Below are 15,608 nucleotides of genomic sequence, written 5' to 3' on the forward strand. Positions count from 1 at the left end.
CCACTCCCAGCATAGTGGCCAACTTGGGCAGCATCCAGAAAGGTCTTCCGAAGAACACTGAATGAAGAAGAGAGAGGGCCAGGAATGGGGGTGTCCCTTCCCCAGGACTGGCCACGGGGGAGCACATTATCCCCCAGAGAGTCAAAAGGTCACGGGGCCACGCTCCAAGCACCACAGCGCATGCCACAGCAGCTATCAGGAAGCTCTGCTTGCAACCCTCATCTGACTCTCTTCAAAGCCCCCCACAAACCGTGTTCCTGGGGGAGGGTAGGAGACGGTAGGGAGGGTGGGAGGACACACAATTTCTCCTTTGTCAAAGCCAATCTCCAACCCTTCCTTCCCCCCCAAGAGAATGAAAAGGTCCCTTGTGGGCCCCAGCCCTGACCACTGACACTGGGCCCAAGGCCCTCAAGGCCCCCGCCTCCCCTGTCAGCTGCCCTGAGGCGGACACAGCTGTGATTGTTCAATAGCCCCCTGCACCCACCCAGTCCTCTCACAGCCTCCCAGGAGCCTCAGGCCACTCCTAGGGCTTGGACACATGGAGGCTGAAGAGCAAGCTACGCCGGGCCTTACCCTCGGGCCCACCTGAGTCCTGACCTTGATCTCAGACCCAGCGGTGACTCCAGGCACCCACAGCGATGGGAGCCCGCCTCAACCCAAGTCTTCACCAAGGTTAAGCCTTGAGCTCCTCAGCCACTCCACACAGGGCACAAAGGGCCACAAGCCACCACACTTCCTGCTGGGGACCTGGCTCAGAGTTTCAACATGACAGACAGAGAGAGGTCTCTCCAGACTCAGGCAGCTCACTGGCTCTGGAGGCAGAGCCGGCATTCTGGGGCTCCTAGCCTCCTGAGAGAGGCTGAAGGCCCTGAGGGTTTTCAGACATAACTTTGGCTTGTGTGCCTGCCTCACCACACCGGAATCCTCTGTCACAAAGCCTGTGAGGTCCCACGTCACCACAGCCTTCAAGTTCCCCCACTCTGACCCCAGATGGGAGTCTCAGAGCAGGGCACAGAAACACAGAGTGTCAGGGACTAAAGTCCAGAGGGGGCTCCCATGTGACATATTTCTGTGTGGTCACTCAGAACAAACCCACCCCAGGCCACAAATGTACTTCCTAGACTTCAGGCTGACCTTTCCCAGGCCACGGTACAATCTGTGGGGTCCCCAGAAAGGCCAAAGCACCGGCCAGGAGCCTCCCTGCCCTCCTTCCCGTCCCCCACCCCGGGCCCTACCTCGGCCTTGCCCATCTTGGCAGCCAGCTGCAGTGGCGTGAGCCCGTCCTTGTTGTGCATGGTCTCCAGCTCCCACGTCCCGCTCCTCAGCAGGATCATGTCGTACATGCGCTTCACAAAGTCGTTCTGTGTCTTGAAGTCCTCAGCCACTGTCACCAACGCGTGTAGGATGTTGTTTCCCCGTGAGTCCTGTGAGGTGATGTCCGTCTGCCCATTCTCCATCAGCAGCTGCACAATCTCGGGCTGGTTGGTACACGCCGCCAGAGCCAGTGGGGTCTCGCCTGGGGCAGTAGGGAGCACTGGACCTCAGTTCTCTCCTAGACCTGCCCGGTTTCCGCAAGCCCTAGGACTGAGGCCCACGTCCTCAGTAGGACTGACACCCAAGCTTCCCTGTAATTCCCCCCACCTTCTGCCTTGTACGGGAAGAGTGGGGAGACCAAAGCTGGATCACCGCCATTATCTCCTAACTGATCTCCCTACTTCCATCCCAGGCCTCCATCACTATCCCCAGCATAGTAGCCAGACTGATCCTAGTGACACAAAAGACTCACCTCTCCCAGAATAAAAGCCCGGTTTCCAGCAAAAGCCCACAGGCCCTGCATGTTCAAACATCACTTCCTCTCCTACCCCCCACTCACTCCTCTCCGGCCACAGTGGCCTTCTTCCTTTTCCTAGAACATGCCAAGGCATTTTTCCTACCTCAGGGCCTTTACACAGGCTGTTCCCCTCGCTTGTAGTACTGTTTCTTAGCATCTGCCTTGGGCATCTCCACACTTCTACCAGTCTTCACTCAAACATCAGGTTTTTAATGAGTCACCCTAACTGCACTATTTAAAATTGAAATCCACTTCCCTGCCCTGGAACTCCTGATCCCCTTTCCCTGACTTGTTTTTTATATTTTCATAGCACTTATCATTTTCTAAGATATTACATAGTGTTATTTATTATGTTTATTATTGATCATTTTCCTCCAGTCTAGAACATAAGTTCCATGAGGATGGGAAACTTTGTTTCATTCACCGATACATTTCAAACACCTAGAATGATGCCAGGAGTATATAGTAAGTGATCAATAAACGTTTTTTAAGAAAAGAGAAGGCAGGTGACTCATACATGGTCACACAGCAAACCTGGGATGGAACTAGGACCGGACAGGAGGTCTCCAACTGTTTCCCTTTCAATCTCCCTTCTGTTCCCTCTCTTCATCCCACCTGACAGACATTTCCCAACACTGGTTCCAACAGGGTCTAATGTTGGACAATGGACTGTATAAGACCCTGTCCTCATGGCTGCTCAGACCCAGCTAGTCCTACAGATAAATACCAACCAAAGAAACAAAAAACCACCCAGAAGAGTAAACAGGTCAGTGGTTGCAGCCAAGGGCTGGAGTGGGTAAAGGGGTTGACAAATTTGTGGGGGCAAAGTTTCTGGTGTGCTGGGACTATTTATACCCTGCCCTCATGGTGGTGGTTAGTCAACTGTATACATTTGTGGGGCTGAACAGAACTATCCATTAAAACGGGTGAATTTCACTATATCTAAATTATGCATTACAATCTTTTTTTTTCTACCCAGAGTATCCTAACCCCAATTCCTTTTGAACGCCCTAATTTGTCAGTCAGGGAATCTTCCTCTCTGACTCTTGACTGCGTGTTTGCAGTCCTGGAAAGCATCGGGCGCAAGGGCAGAGGCAAAGCTGAGTCTGCTCACGCGGGTGCCCACTCGCGCCCCCTCCCCCAGTTCAGAAGGCTCTATCCCAGCGGCCTCCCCGGGCACTGTCCCTCTGGGCCTGGGGCGGGTCCACTGGTCCACGTGCCGAGCGGGCAGAAACCGGCAGTGGGGGCTCCAGGCCAGCCCACCAGCACCAACGGGACGGGAGTGGGTCGGGAAGGCCGGAAGGGGCGGGCAGCACCCACCAAAGTAGAAGCCCTCGTGTAGGTACTTGGGGTTGAAGAAGACCCCCCTGGCGTGGGCGTTGACGTCGGCGCCCGCGGCGATGAGCAGCGCGGTGATGTCTCCCTGCCGCCGCTCGATGGCGATGTTCAGCGCCGTCTGCCCTGCGAACGGAGTGGGGAAGGAGGAAGGGGGCGCTCAGCGGCTGGGCCCTGGGGGACAGACCCTCCCTGGCCCCCAAACTCCCCACCGAGCGACAGCAAAATACTAGCTGCCTTCCTGCTCCATGCTCCAGTGAGACTTCAGTGCTACCATACTGGGAGTCGCAAGGGCTGGGGGACCTGGGGCGGGGCGGGGCGGAGAGGGGCGGGGAGGGGCGGGTGGGGGGCAATCCAGACTGCATAAGCCAGGTTAGAACTTTATCCTAAGTGCTGTGGGAAGTCACAAGTCATTGAAGCAGGCAAGGGACACGACCAGAGTTTTGAGTTTTGCACATGTGTATTTTCAGATCACTCTAGATGCAAAATTGGAGGATGCATTAGAAGGAGCCCAGACTTGGCAGGAACCGCCACTTCAGTGGAGAAAGAGATGATGAGAGCCAGAGACCCATGGGAGAAAGTGTCCTCAGAATGGCCTGTGGGGGCTGGGAAAGAAGGAATGACTGGCCTAGGAGCTGGGAGAGTGGTGCCACAATGACTGAGGAACAGAACAGGAGAAAGCAGTGGGAAGGGGCTGGAGGGACATTAACCCAGATGGTGGAGTCTGTGGACTCTCCAGATCGAAGGCTCTGAAAGGCTGGGGCAGGGGATAGGTCTAGGAATGTCCCACCAGAAACAGCATTTTCCAAGGAGCTGCCACCATCCCATATACAAAAATAAATTCCTGGTGGATTAAAGAAGTAGGCGTTTAAAAAAAACAAAAATTCATTGATTAACTAATCTTTTCATAAGGAAGAACTTCTTAAGCAAAACCCAAAAATGCAGAAACAACCACAAAGAAAAAACTAACATGTCGGCTCACAAAGAAAAAATTTAAGGTTTCCGCAATTTAGAAGACAAAGTAAAGGAAGTTAAAAGGCAAGTGATAGGCTGGGGAAAATATCTGAGACATAAATAGACAGTAGGTTTTGTAAAGTTCCTAATATATTAAGACCACTTACAAGTCAACAGACAACTTAAAAGAAAACTGAGAAAAAATTAACAAACACCTCACAGAGAAGAAAATACACATGGCCAAAAAAGAAAGTGAAACATGATTGGAATCACTGATAATTGAGAAAATGAAGTTAGAATCTAGCAAGTTAACACTTTTCTACTTTTCACTGACTAGATTGGCAAAACAAAACAAAAAACAAAGCAGAACCAAACAAAAATAATAATTTCCAGTATTAGTGAAAGGTGAGAGAATGAGGGAATGAATACTTGGTATTTCGAGGAGAATAAACTAGTATCTTTTACAAGCAAATCTGACAATTATCATTACAAATTTTAATGTGCATGCCTTTGAACACAGAAAATCCAATTCAAAATTTTCCTAAAACATGTGCCCTGAGCATGGGGTCATAGGCAAGAATATGTACTGTGATATTTTCATAGTGAAAATTGAAGGAAAATAATATATATTTATATATATACTCAACAGGGGAATACAGAAATTAACCACAGGATAGCCACACTCAGACTAGGCAGGAAAAAAGGAGGCAGACTCGCATATTCTGGGATGAGAAAGTGTCTAAGGCATAGAGTTTAAAAAAAAAAAAATGCAAGGTTTAAAACAATACAAACAGTATACTATTGTTCTATGGTAAATAGATACATGAATAAACAAACATGTTTCTATGTTCACATGTACACATGTGTAAAAAGCCTAGGAAAGTCCTCAAGGTGTACACAACATAATTATTTCTAGAGAGGAGACTGGAAAAACGGGCAAAGGGGTTTGTTTTAACTTAATTAAATACTTGAATTTTTTATGTTCTAAGGGTATTTATTTATTTTTAAATTTTAAAAAAGATTTTATTTATTTATTTATTTAGAGTGTGTGCAGGGAGAGGGGCAGAGGGAGAGAGAGAGACTCTCCAGCAGGGGCTGAGCCTAGAGCCCAATGTGGGACTTGATCTCATGACCCTGAGGTCAAGACCTGAGCAGATGTCAGTTGCTTAACTGACTGAGCCACCTAGGAGCGCCTTAATGGGTTTTTAAAATCTGGAAATGTAGGTCCTTCAGGTCTGTAAAATATTTTTGTATAACTCCTTTGACCATGGACTCCCTTCCATTTTCTCTATTCTATATTTCTTCTGTTGGGCTTCCTAGGTAGAACTTTTGCTATCCTTATTTTTTTTTATGTTCTCTTTTGCATACCTTATTTATTTATTTATTTATCTATCTATTATTTATTTATTTATTTCCTTTCTCAAATGTTTCCTTGACTCTATCTTCCAAACCCTCCTGTTGGCTACTTTTTTTCTGCTGCCATATTTTCTTTCTTTTTATTTGAATGTTTTACAATGAAACTCTATTCATGTGTTATTTATGTAATTAAAAATAATTATGTTGAATGGATACATTGATGGATATAAAATCACTCATTATATTAATCTCAAATGCATGTTTAAAATTTTTAATAATAATTTTTAGTTGAATACATTGCTTTAAAAAAGGCAAATTTCTGAAGGCCTTTAACAAAACGTTAAAAATAATATTTTAAAAGTTGCTTTTGGATCCTCTTAGCAGCATAGGAAGGAAATATTAGCCCCTGACAGATGGAGGAACGAGACTCAGAAAGGCAAAGTAACGTGCCCAAAGTGAGGAAAAATGACCCACTCCCCATGGTGTTGTAGCCCCTCAGCCCCCAGTGGCGGGGAGCACCCACCCAGACACTAGAGGGAAGGTATGAGCAGATACCATCAGAGAGAATGGGGAGTTGGCTTCTGAGAAGTCAGAAATAAATGGCTCTTCCCACCATGCAGAGAAAGTGCTCACAGCCCCCAACAAGGCCACCAGCAAAAGACAAAATCATGAAAGAAGGAAGTGATAAGGGAAGGCTAAGAAAGAAAAAAGGAATTGCAGCCAGGACAGCAACGCCTTAATAGTAACCTTCATTTATTCACTCATTCAAAAACCATTTATTAAGGATCTCTTATATGAGACACCAAGGGGCCCAGGGAATTCACTATGGGCAAGACAGACTCCATCCCTGGCCTCAAGAGATTTCTAGAACATGCTTCTAGAAAGAGGTGTAAGTGTCTATATACTGACAAGAAGAAAGAAGGGGAGAGAAAGGGACTGAAAGGGGGGAAGAATCAAGACAGGCAAGCTTGAGGCACTGACCTAAAACTCTTTGGCTAAGGACTAGTATCAGCTCCCTAGTGACAGGCTGAGAACATTATACACAGCTCATCTAGTTTCTCTCTTTCCTTTGGCTACCAGGGAGCTCAGCGTGCAGTTCAGCACTCAGCTGTAGCCATCTTCCCTGGATTCCCTCTCTTCCAAGGAACGGTGTTAGTTTTCACAATCCTTTACTTTTTCTTGAATATAGCAAAAATGCTTGTGAACGTCTGGAGTATAAATAAATAAATATTTAAAAATGACTTTATCCCATGAGAAACGTTGAGGGCCCAAGACAGACCATCCCCTGCAAAGAGCAATGTTCAGCACCCCTTGGCATGTCAGCAAGATAGCATCTGGTCATTCCTGAGCTCATCATGTTTGCACCTTATTAGAGATGAACAGGATGTTTACTGAGTCCAAAAACTCCAGTGAGGGCATACCTTACTGATTATTCACAACAGATTTGCTGGGCAGGGAAACATTATCCCAAATTTGGTCTTCTGCCCCTTTCTAGTCCACTTAACAGAGAAGCCACAAAATTGAGACCCAAATGAGTGATAATGATGATGGTGAGTCTGACAGGTGTGTGGGCCTCGCCCAGCTATCCTACAGCATCTCTGGCCGGCTTCCCATTGCCCTGATAGGCCAAACTCGTTCCCATCTCGGGCTTCAGCCCTTGCCCTGCTCCCAGTCTTCCCCATCATGCCAGCCTCAGGTCAAATGTTCCCTCCCTGCGAACCCACTCTAAAGGTGCCCATACCCAGTCACTTCAGATCATCTTCCTAGCGTTTTCCATCTAAAATCACTTTATTTAAAGCAGTGGCCTGCATCTGTCTTGTTCGTCACTGCACCCCAGTGCTGAAAACAAGGCCTGCCTGGCCTGTGGTGGGCACTCGAATCGCTCTACAGAACCAAGGATGGAGGCGGGGAGGGCCTGCTATGTGGTACTGAAGCACGCTGCGTGCTTTGGGTCCACAGGGACAGTGGGGGGCTCCGCATGGCTTGGTTCCCACCCCAGCCCATGTCCACATGGCACCTCCCACAAGTAGCATACCTTCGTAGGCCTCCTCTGTGTATGCAGCGTTGATGAACCTGTCCAGGATGTCATTCTCCTCCGCGAAAGCCAGCAGGATCCGCACAATCTCCTTGGTGTTGGGGTTGATGTTTAACAAGGCCTTCATCAGGCAGGTCTTCCCCGTGTCAGAGGCCGTCAGCTTGTGCATGAGGAAGTCTGCAGGCAGGGTCATGGGGTGAGCCGTGGGAGGGGCCCCGGCTGCCCCTAGGCCTCCCAGCCCTGAGCAGGGGGGGCCAGGATGTGGGGGCTGCAGTCTCCGATCTTGAGACACCCATGCTGTGCCCTCCACTGGCCTCCTGGAGCCTGTGTTACCTGCTCCCCTCCTCCCTCTCCAACTCTTCCCCCCGTGAGGCCCCCGAAAGCCTTATGTGAGGCCTTCTGCTCTCTGCCTTCTGCACCTGCTAGTTGGAGGGGGAAATCTCACCCACTGCATGTCTTCCCACTGTCCACCTCAGTGCTGACGCCCGAAATCTCCAGCCTGCCACCTCCTGGCAGCCTGCAAATAAAGCTTATCACCTCCCTCTAACAAGCTACTCCCAGTCCCCCAGACAACGTGGGCCCCACCAGCCAGCAAGTCGCCAAAGGCACTACCTGGGAATGCTCCCTTTCTCTCACTCCCTTTGTCCTTGGCTCCAGACCAGATCCCCTGCTGAGGAGCTGGTCACCTTCCCCCGGGTCTGCTGCTGTGATCCCAGCATTGCCTGAATAGTGCCCTTCTCCAGTTTTACACCCGCCCTCCATGCAGTAGCCAGACATGACCTTCGCCTGTCTAAGCCCTTCTGTGGCTCCCCAATGCCCTCAGAGTCAGGTTCAAAGTCCCCAGCCCAACCTTCTGGGCTCCTCACATGCCCCCCTCATGGGTTGTTGTGGGGAAAGGTGAACAGCAGGAGGCAAGCCCCCAGCCCCACACTCTCTCTGCTAGAGCCAGGCACTGACCAGCCACGTCCAGGCCACGACGCCGTTTGCAAAGTTCCTGCAGCTCCCCCAGCAGTTCCAGCAGCTCCTCCACGCAGCCCTCTGACACGGCTGCAAAGATGCGCTGCTTCAGCCGCTTCTTCCTCCGCCTCTGCTCTTCCTTGGCCAGGTTTGCACTGAGGCCAGAAAGTATCTCCAGTTCACCACATGGGTGCCACCAACTTACTCTCCCCCTCCTCCTGCCAGGGCCGCTGTGCCTGCACAGAGCTGCACCACAGCCGGGTCCTTGGCCCCAGACAGCACAGCCGCAGCTCCACAGCCAGTCACCAGGCCCCAGAGTCTTCCATCAGCACCCCGGGGCCCTGGCATCCGTGTTGCCCCCTGCAGGCTTCCCTCCGAATCCAAATGCAATCACAGTTTTTCAAACTATATATTTGGGTACACATAGCAAAGATGACTAGAAAGGACAAATAATAGTGATTATCTTAAAAAATATGAGATGAAAGGAAGGAAAATCCCACTTTCATCTTTGGCAGTGTTTGAATTCTTAAACTCTGTCTCTCCCTGCCCCCACACTCCAAAGAGATAGCCATGGCAATGCGTATTTTTTTGTTTGTATGTGTTCTAGCAAAATGCACATGGTGTTTCATGGTTTGGGTGCATGTATTTTTAATTCACTTGTATGGGATTGTGTTACAGTTCTCGCTCTGCTGCAGACTGTTGTCTGAATATTTTATAATGAATGGGTAATACTTCTTAGAGTTTATGAAATGTAATTCTCCCCCCACAAAAGAAAATTCCTACATGCCACAGCCATGGGCCCAGACATTTGTCCCAGCCCCAGGAATGGAGGCTGCTTTCTCTTCCCTGGGTTGTGATGCCCGTGCCTCTGTCATCCACCTGGTGGACACAGAGGGTGGAAGGGAATGGCCAGGCTTACCTGGGGCTGTTGGGATTGGACGGGGTCTCTGTCACATCGTCCTGAGGAGACTGTGGTGAGTCCATGTCATCACAGTTCCCAGAGAGGCTGTGGGGGAGTGGGGAAGGAAGAGAGAGAGACAAGTTTAAAAGAGAGAGACAACCAGGACTGGCCATTAGGCCCCGGGTGAGTCACTGCCCGTACTGGACTGGAGTAGGGGCAGGCATGGGGGCCAGTACTCACCACTGCCGGATGTTGGAGTCCATAGGCTTGGAGAAGACCGGGGGAGAAGTCTTGGAGACAGTGGGGTTGGGATCGAACCCTTCTATCTCCAGGAAGAAGTGTGCACTATGGGGACACCCAAACAAGGCCATTAGAGCGGGACAGGGACTGTCCACCCACATGCCCTCCACCCTGAGAGTGACCTTCCACATAGCACACTCACTCTTGGCTGGCTCCACACTAGGCTCCATCCCTCATGGCTTCGCTCAAGCCATGCAGCTGCCCTCTCAAATGGGTACCATCCCAATTATCCACGCTTGACAGGTGGGCATGTGGAGGCTCTGAGGTGAAGCTACTTGCCCAAGCTCACACAGCAAGCAGGTGGCAGAGCTTGGATTCGAAGCTGGGTCTGGGTGACTCTTGTCACTAAAAATACCGGGAGACGAGCCCAGGGGTCTCTGCTGGGGTGGCCTAGCATCTGAGGGGGACTTTCCTGTCTGCAGCTTCCTCCAGGTGCGAGGACTCACCAGAGATGGGGGACATGATTACAAGAGCTACAATTCCCCGTCATCTCCCGCAATAGCCCCTCTGGCCTCAGGTCTGAAGAAGAGCCCTTCCAGGAGGCAGTCCCTCGATGCTGACATCGACAAAGGCCTTTCCTGGCTGCCAGGGCATATTCGACCCCCTTTGTGTCAGCACAGAAAACAGACCTAGAGCTAAGAGAGCACGTAAAAGTTCAGGGGACAAGACTAAGAATCCTCGTCAAGAAGGAAAACTCAGGAGACCACTTTGGACAGTGGACATGAGGAGAAGTAGAGGGCAAGTGAAGGGCACACTTTCTCCCAGGCCTGGAAGAGAGTTGTGGGCCCAGGGCCTGTGACCTGACTAAGCCCCAGAGAAGGGGACAGACTCACTGGCCGCTCAGAGGCAAGACACACATCCAAGATATGACTCCCGAGCCAGACACCCACAAACAGAGACACGCATGCTCACAGAACCCACAATCACACACTCAGGGACAAGCCCTCCCATGACAACAAGGATGATGAGCACCAGGACAAGGGCCGGTTGCTGCGATACCCGCCACCCCGTGGCTGCTGCCACGTACCTGCTGGCCCTGTGACCTGGCCTGGGAGAGTGGCCTCCTGACCAGCTGCTCTTTCTCCTAAGTGCTTTTGCTGCTTGTTTCCTTCCCACGCCCAGGAGGATCGACATGCCCCCTCCCTTTCTCGTAAGACCACCGAAGAGCTCCCAAAGTACAGTTCCAGCCATGTCAAGTTCAGAAGGGTAGCAGGAAAAGGACTTGGCCCCATTCTGTAAATGAGGGAACTAAAGCCCAGGATGGAGCAGCAGATCACGATGGATATCCTTTTCCCCAAGGATAGAAGCCACGTTGGTCAGAGAACTGACTCGTGATTCCAGGCTCACAGTTTATACCATTATCCGTGCTGCTCTCCTCTCGGCCCTCTGGACCTTCTTCCAGCCAACTGGTTCTAGGGATTAGCTGAAAGTGGACACTGCCCAACATAGCCACTTCCCCGGATGGGCAGGCATGAGCGAGTCCTGGGTATTCCAGGGTCTTCTAGGGTCTTCTGGGACTTTCCCAGGCAAGACCCGGGGCTCCCTCTCCTGTCCTCCAGAAACAGACGAGACTGGAAGGCTCAGAACCAATCCAGAACTGGGGCATAATTGGGGTGGGGAGGCGGCACTGACTGGCACATTGGCCCTCACCCTCCTGTCTTCCGCCCATCAAGAGGAACTTTCTGATCTGAAATAAAATCAAATCCTTCTTCCAAAAGAGAAGTACACCCCTGACTGGGAGCCCAAAACCTGGGTTCTAGTCTGGCTTTGCCTCAGCCTCCTGTGTGACCTGAGGATGGCGAGTGGTTGGGCCACATGATCCGGACTCTGCAGCCAGGACTGCTCTAAATCATCCACAAATGGACTGTGTAGCTAAAGTGGGCATCAGAGGTCATCCAGTTGGATCACCACTCCAGCATCCCTGAAGTGCCCCAAAAATGCCACCCTAAAGCTATTCTTACTTGTCTAGTCTCCTTGGTATACATCTACTCAACAAATATTTATTGAGCACCTACCGTGTGCCCAGCACTGTTCTAGGAGATGGGGATTAGATGGTGCACAAATGAGCAAAAAACCATTTGAAGAGCTATTGTTCCGGTGAACTGGTCAGAACCGGTCCCAAGGATTGGACCAGGGACCAGGGCATAACACAATGAGGTCATTGCTTTCCCTGCTCCAGACAACACACCGACCTTCAACTGTAAGATCCTCAGTGGGAGGAAATACACTTGCAGTGTCCTTAATTCTCCAGAACCCAATACTTGTTCCGACACCTGGAAGACTTAACTGAACAGAGGAGTAGAAAATGGATAGATAATGTGTAAAAGGAAGGGAAAATGGCTCATCAGATAGATGGACAGATAAGTTGGATGGATGAATAAGATGGTTAGAAGGCTGGATGGATGCATGAACGGCTAAGGAATGAGTAATTGGGTGGGCAGATTGGTGGATAGATACGGAGGTGGGTGGAATGACCCAATAGACTGACAAACGAGTATAAACCTCAGGTGACTCCTACTGGGCTCTCTGTTGCCCAAAGCTCTCATCTTTTTCTCAGTCTTTCCCAAGAAGTTCAGGAAGGGTCCTTTGCCTTTCCTCCAACTCCTCTCCTTCTCAAGGTCTCCTCCCAGAGTCGATAGGGGGGCCCCAGGGTGGACCAAAAACCAAATCATGGCAGCATCTATCTATTCCAGGCCTGGAAACCAAAGGGACAGAGGGAGTGGAGGAAATGTATCCTCATCTTACCATGAAGTGTCCTCAATTGTGCTGAGGGACTGTGCTGAGCCCCCAGGACACTTACTCATCAGTTCACCCACTCCGTCTCTCTTGCACCGACCCACCTACTTAACTCAGAAACTACTAATATGCTCCATGTAGGAAATGTGGGAAACAGGAAGGAAGAGATGACCCTTCCAGGAACCTTGTCCTCAGAGACAAGGGAAAATCCCCAGAAGCAGGGAGAGCAGGTAGAAGAAAAGCTTCTACAGCAGAAGGTGAGGACTATGTCAGAGGAAGTCTTCAGTGGCTAGGAAGGAGAGTGGTGAAAGTCAGACTGGAAAGATCCCTGACTGTGAGCAAGGACCCAATTCCTGGGACAAGGAGCTATAGACCATGACAGTCCATCCCACACATGCCCTAATTGCCAGCGCACATACCACATCTCACCTGCCATGGTGACAGATGGTGATGTCTTGGCCATGTGACAGCCTGGCTTCTAACCCGCAGCATATGCTGTTTGTTTATTCCTACCTTTGATCCAGACCAAAGGACACCTCACAAGTGTTGTTAACTCAGGTGAGCACATAGCTCTCCACCATCTCTCCTTCATTTCTGTCCCTTTGAAGACGGTGAACTATCCCCTGAGCATCTCCGGGGCTGGGAAGGAGGCTGTGTGACCAGCTACTTTGTACCCAAAATTGTCCAAGTGCTCTTATCTCCAAAAGGCCAGCTCCTCCATAACCTTCATCAGCCCATGTCTACCTCAGGGCATTTGCCTTGCTCAGGATTCAGGAAAGACGCCACAGTGGCAGCTGCTCATGAGAAATAGCATGATGGCTCAGGAAAAGCTCCGAGTCCAAAAATCTCTCCCTACTTAGATTACTTGGTATCTTCAGTTCCACCATTACTACAGATTTCCTTACTGGTCAGACTGGCCTTCTTTATTTACATTGAATTTTTTCTTTTCTTTTCTTTTCCTATCTAGGCTGAGTCCTATACTCAGTTTTGAGGGAGATGCTCAAACCTTCAGGGAGAAGTAGGCATTTGAGGGTCCACAAGGAGCCCTTGGGTAGAAGGTGCTACTGCTTCATGAGATGAAATTCACATCTCACACCCAGGCCATTGGCTGTGTGAGGTAGAGCTGAGTATGAGGCTAAGTTCATGAACAGGGAAAGGCTCAGAAAAGGCAGCTTGACTGTGGGAAGATCCTGGGATTTTCCTGAAGCCGTGTTCACCATCTTTCCCTGAGGTCCAAACCTCCCCTAGGAATGGGAGAAGTCAGGGAAAGGGAAAGAGAGGCAGGAGGGTGGTGCTTCATGGCTTGGATCTGGAATCTCTGCCCTTATCTAGACAACTAAGGCTGCCCTCATAGCCCCAGGTCTGCCCAGTTTTCTCTCCTGCACTCCAGGATGGAGCCTCCACCTGCACGTTCCTCGGGCACTTCTCAGACAACATTCACACCTGAACCTGGCTTGTCTCTCCTCATCTTGCTCCTCCTCTGACGTGCTCATGTCACAGATGGCCCCATCAACCCTCCCATCAAATGAAGGGGATGTCTCTTGTTTTGCCTTGTCCCTCCCTTCTCATAGTTGGTCCTGCAGACCCCATGATCCTGATAAATTTCTGACCTGACCCCCTCTTCCCCATCCCTGGTCACCCAGGTTCAGACCTTACCAGCTGTCACTCAAGCTTCCCAAGAGCCTCCTTGTCATCTTCTTGCTCCCAGTCTCCCCTCTAATCCATCATCCACATAGATCACCCAGACTATCCTTTCCAAAATGCAAATCTCACCATGCCCTCTATCTCACATAAAATCCCTCTGTGGCTCCTGACTGCCCTCAGGTTTGTCCGAACTCTTTAACCAACCTCCAAGACCCAGCCCCCATGGGACTCATGTTCTCCAAGATTCTACCACCCATCCAGCACTTCAGTTACACATTTCCTCACTGGTCCCTGCCCCAAGCCTCCATCTGGGGATGCTGTTGCCCTTCTTCTCCACCTGCCATTACCCACATTAAACCAACTCATCCAGGAAGTGCCCTGAGAAGGCCCACAGTCTTCTCAGATCCCTTCTCAGAAGTTGGGACACATCTCACATTCTTCTGGGTGCCCTTCTCACCAGACTGTGAGTAGGGATGGATATTCTTTCTCTCTGTGTCTCAGCCTCCCCAGCCTGGGCCCTGGTGCACAGAAAACTTCAGTAATTATTACTCAAAAACAACAGACAGAAGGGAAATCACTGTTCTCACCTCTGGCCCAAGCAGGGGCTGGGGCTGGGGCCAGAGGAGGCAGGGCAAAGAAGCTAAATCACATCCGGGCCACCACGGTCCAGTGAAGACACAGCTTGTGGTGAGGAGGGGCATTTGGGCGCTGAAAGGTGTTGGGCAACTGCCACGGAAGCAGCTCAGGCGCCAGAGATGACCCTGGAGAAACACTCCCGCGCTTTGCTTCCTCCACATCCCCAGCTGGGAAGTAGTCGTAACCATCCCAGTCCTAGTCAGCTCCCAGGGGCCCCTTGGAGTGACAATAACAATGACCGTGATGAAGATGGAGCTCCAAGTAACAAAAACACCATCAGCACGTGTGTGCAGGATGCCAACTGCTTGCGGACAACCCCAGCAAACCATCACCCTATGAGGAGATGCCTTTGCTTCTTGCCCGTTACACAGGTGGTGTTTAAGAGCTTGAACACCCTGGATGGGAAATGGATGGGATGGGAAAGCAGTTGGCTTATGTGAAGAAAGCATTCATTTGGGGATCCGGGTTGCCTGGAATGTCCATGCCTCTTTCTACTCCTTGTCTCAAGGATGGCTCCAGGGATCCCTTGCCTCCCCGAGAAGCCTTCCTGAATATTACTGCCTCAGCACCTCTGATCCCTTCAAGGAGGTCTCCCTGATTATTCCCATTGAGAATGGCTTCTCTAGCTCAGTCCCTGAATATGTAGGGCTGTTTCCCCACCCTCCCCCATTTATACCTAGCCGGATATCAGGTCACCCCAGATGAGACAGTCTTGTGTCAACCCCAGGCAAGGGCTGCCTGAGGATGGGCATCAGAATCCCTCTTGTGCCCTCACAACACAGTGCCGAAGCCTGCCCGTCCTACCTCTTCTTGGTGGGGGTGATCTCTGCTGGCCTCTTCTCCTGCAGGACGGCAGGGTTCCCACTGGGGACAGCAGCTCTTCTGCCCATGAGGGGCACCATCTCCTTGGGGTGGGCATTCAT

The 15,608-nt window shown here is 50.7% G+C and overlaps 1 protein-coding gene across 2 annotated transcripts in view; it reads right to left on the reverse strand.

Annotated features, from left to right (window-relative positions):
- TRPV3 (transient receptor potential cation channel subfamily V member 3) overlaps nucleotides 1-15,608 on the reverse strand; it is a 29,996-nt gene extending 14,388 nt beyond the window's left edge. The window contains exons 1-7 of one of the 2 annotated variants that reach the window (XM_059147560.1): nucleotides 15,490-15,608; nucleotides 9,610-9,714; nucleotides 9,388-9,474; nucleotides 8,469-8,623; nucleotides 7,512-7,688; nucleotides 3,152-3,292; nucleotides 1,236-1,516 (exon numbers count right to left, since the gene is read on the reverse strand). In XM_059147560.1, coding sequence (XP_059003543.1) covers nucleotides 1,236-1,516; nucleotides 3,152-3,292; nucleotides 7,512-7,688; nucleotides 8,469-8,623; nucleotides 9,388-9,474; nucleotides 9,610-9,714; nucleotides 15,490-15,608 — 1,065 coding nt within the window. Of the gene's footprint in view, nucleotides 1-1,235; nucleotides 1,517-3,151; nucleotides 3,293-7,511; nucleotides 7,689-7,956; nucleotides 8,078-8,468; nucleotides 8,624-9,387; nucleotides 9,475-9,609; nucleotides 9,715-15,489 lie in introns of those variants that run through there. The other variant, XM_059147561.1, reaches the window with a different exon arrangement.

This window comes from Mustela lutreola, chromosome 15 (genome assembly GCF_030435805.1).
Source record: "Mustela lutreola isolate mMusLut2 chromosome 15, mMusLut2.pri, whole genome shotgun sequence".
NCBI classification, from domain to species: Eukaryota; Metazoa; Chordata; class Mammalia; order Carnivora; family Mustelidae; genus Mustela; species Mustela lutreola.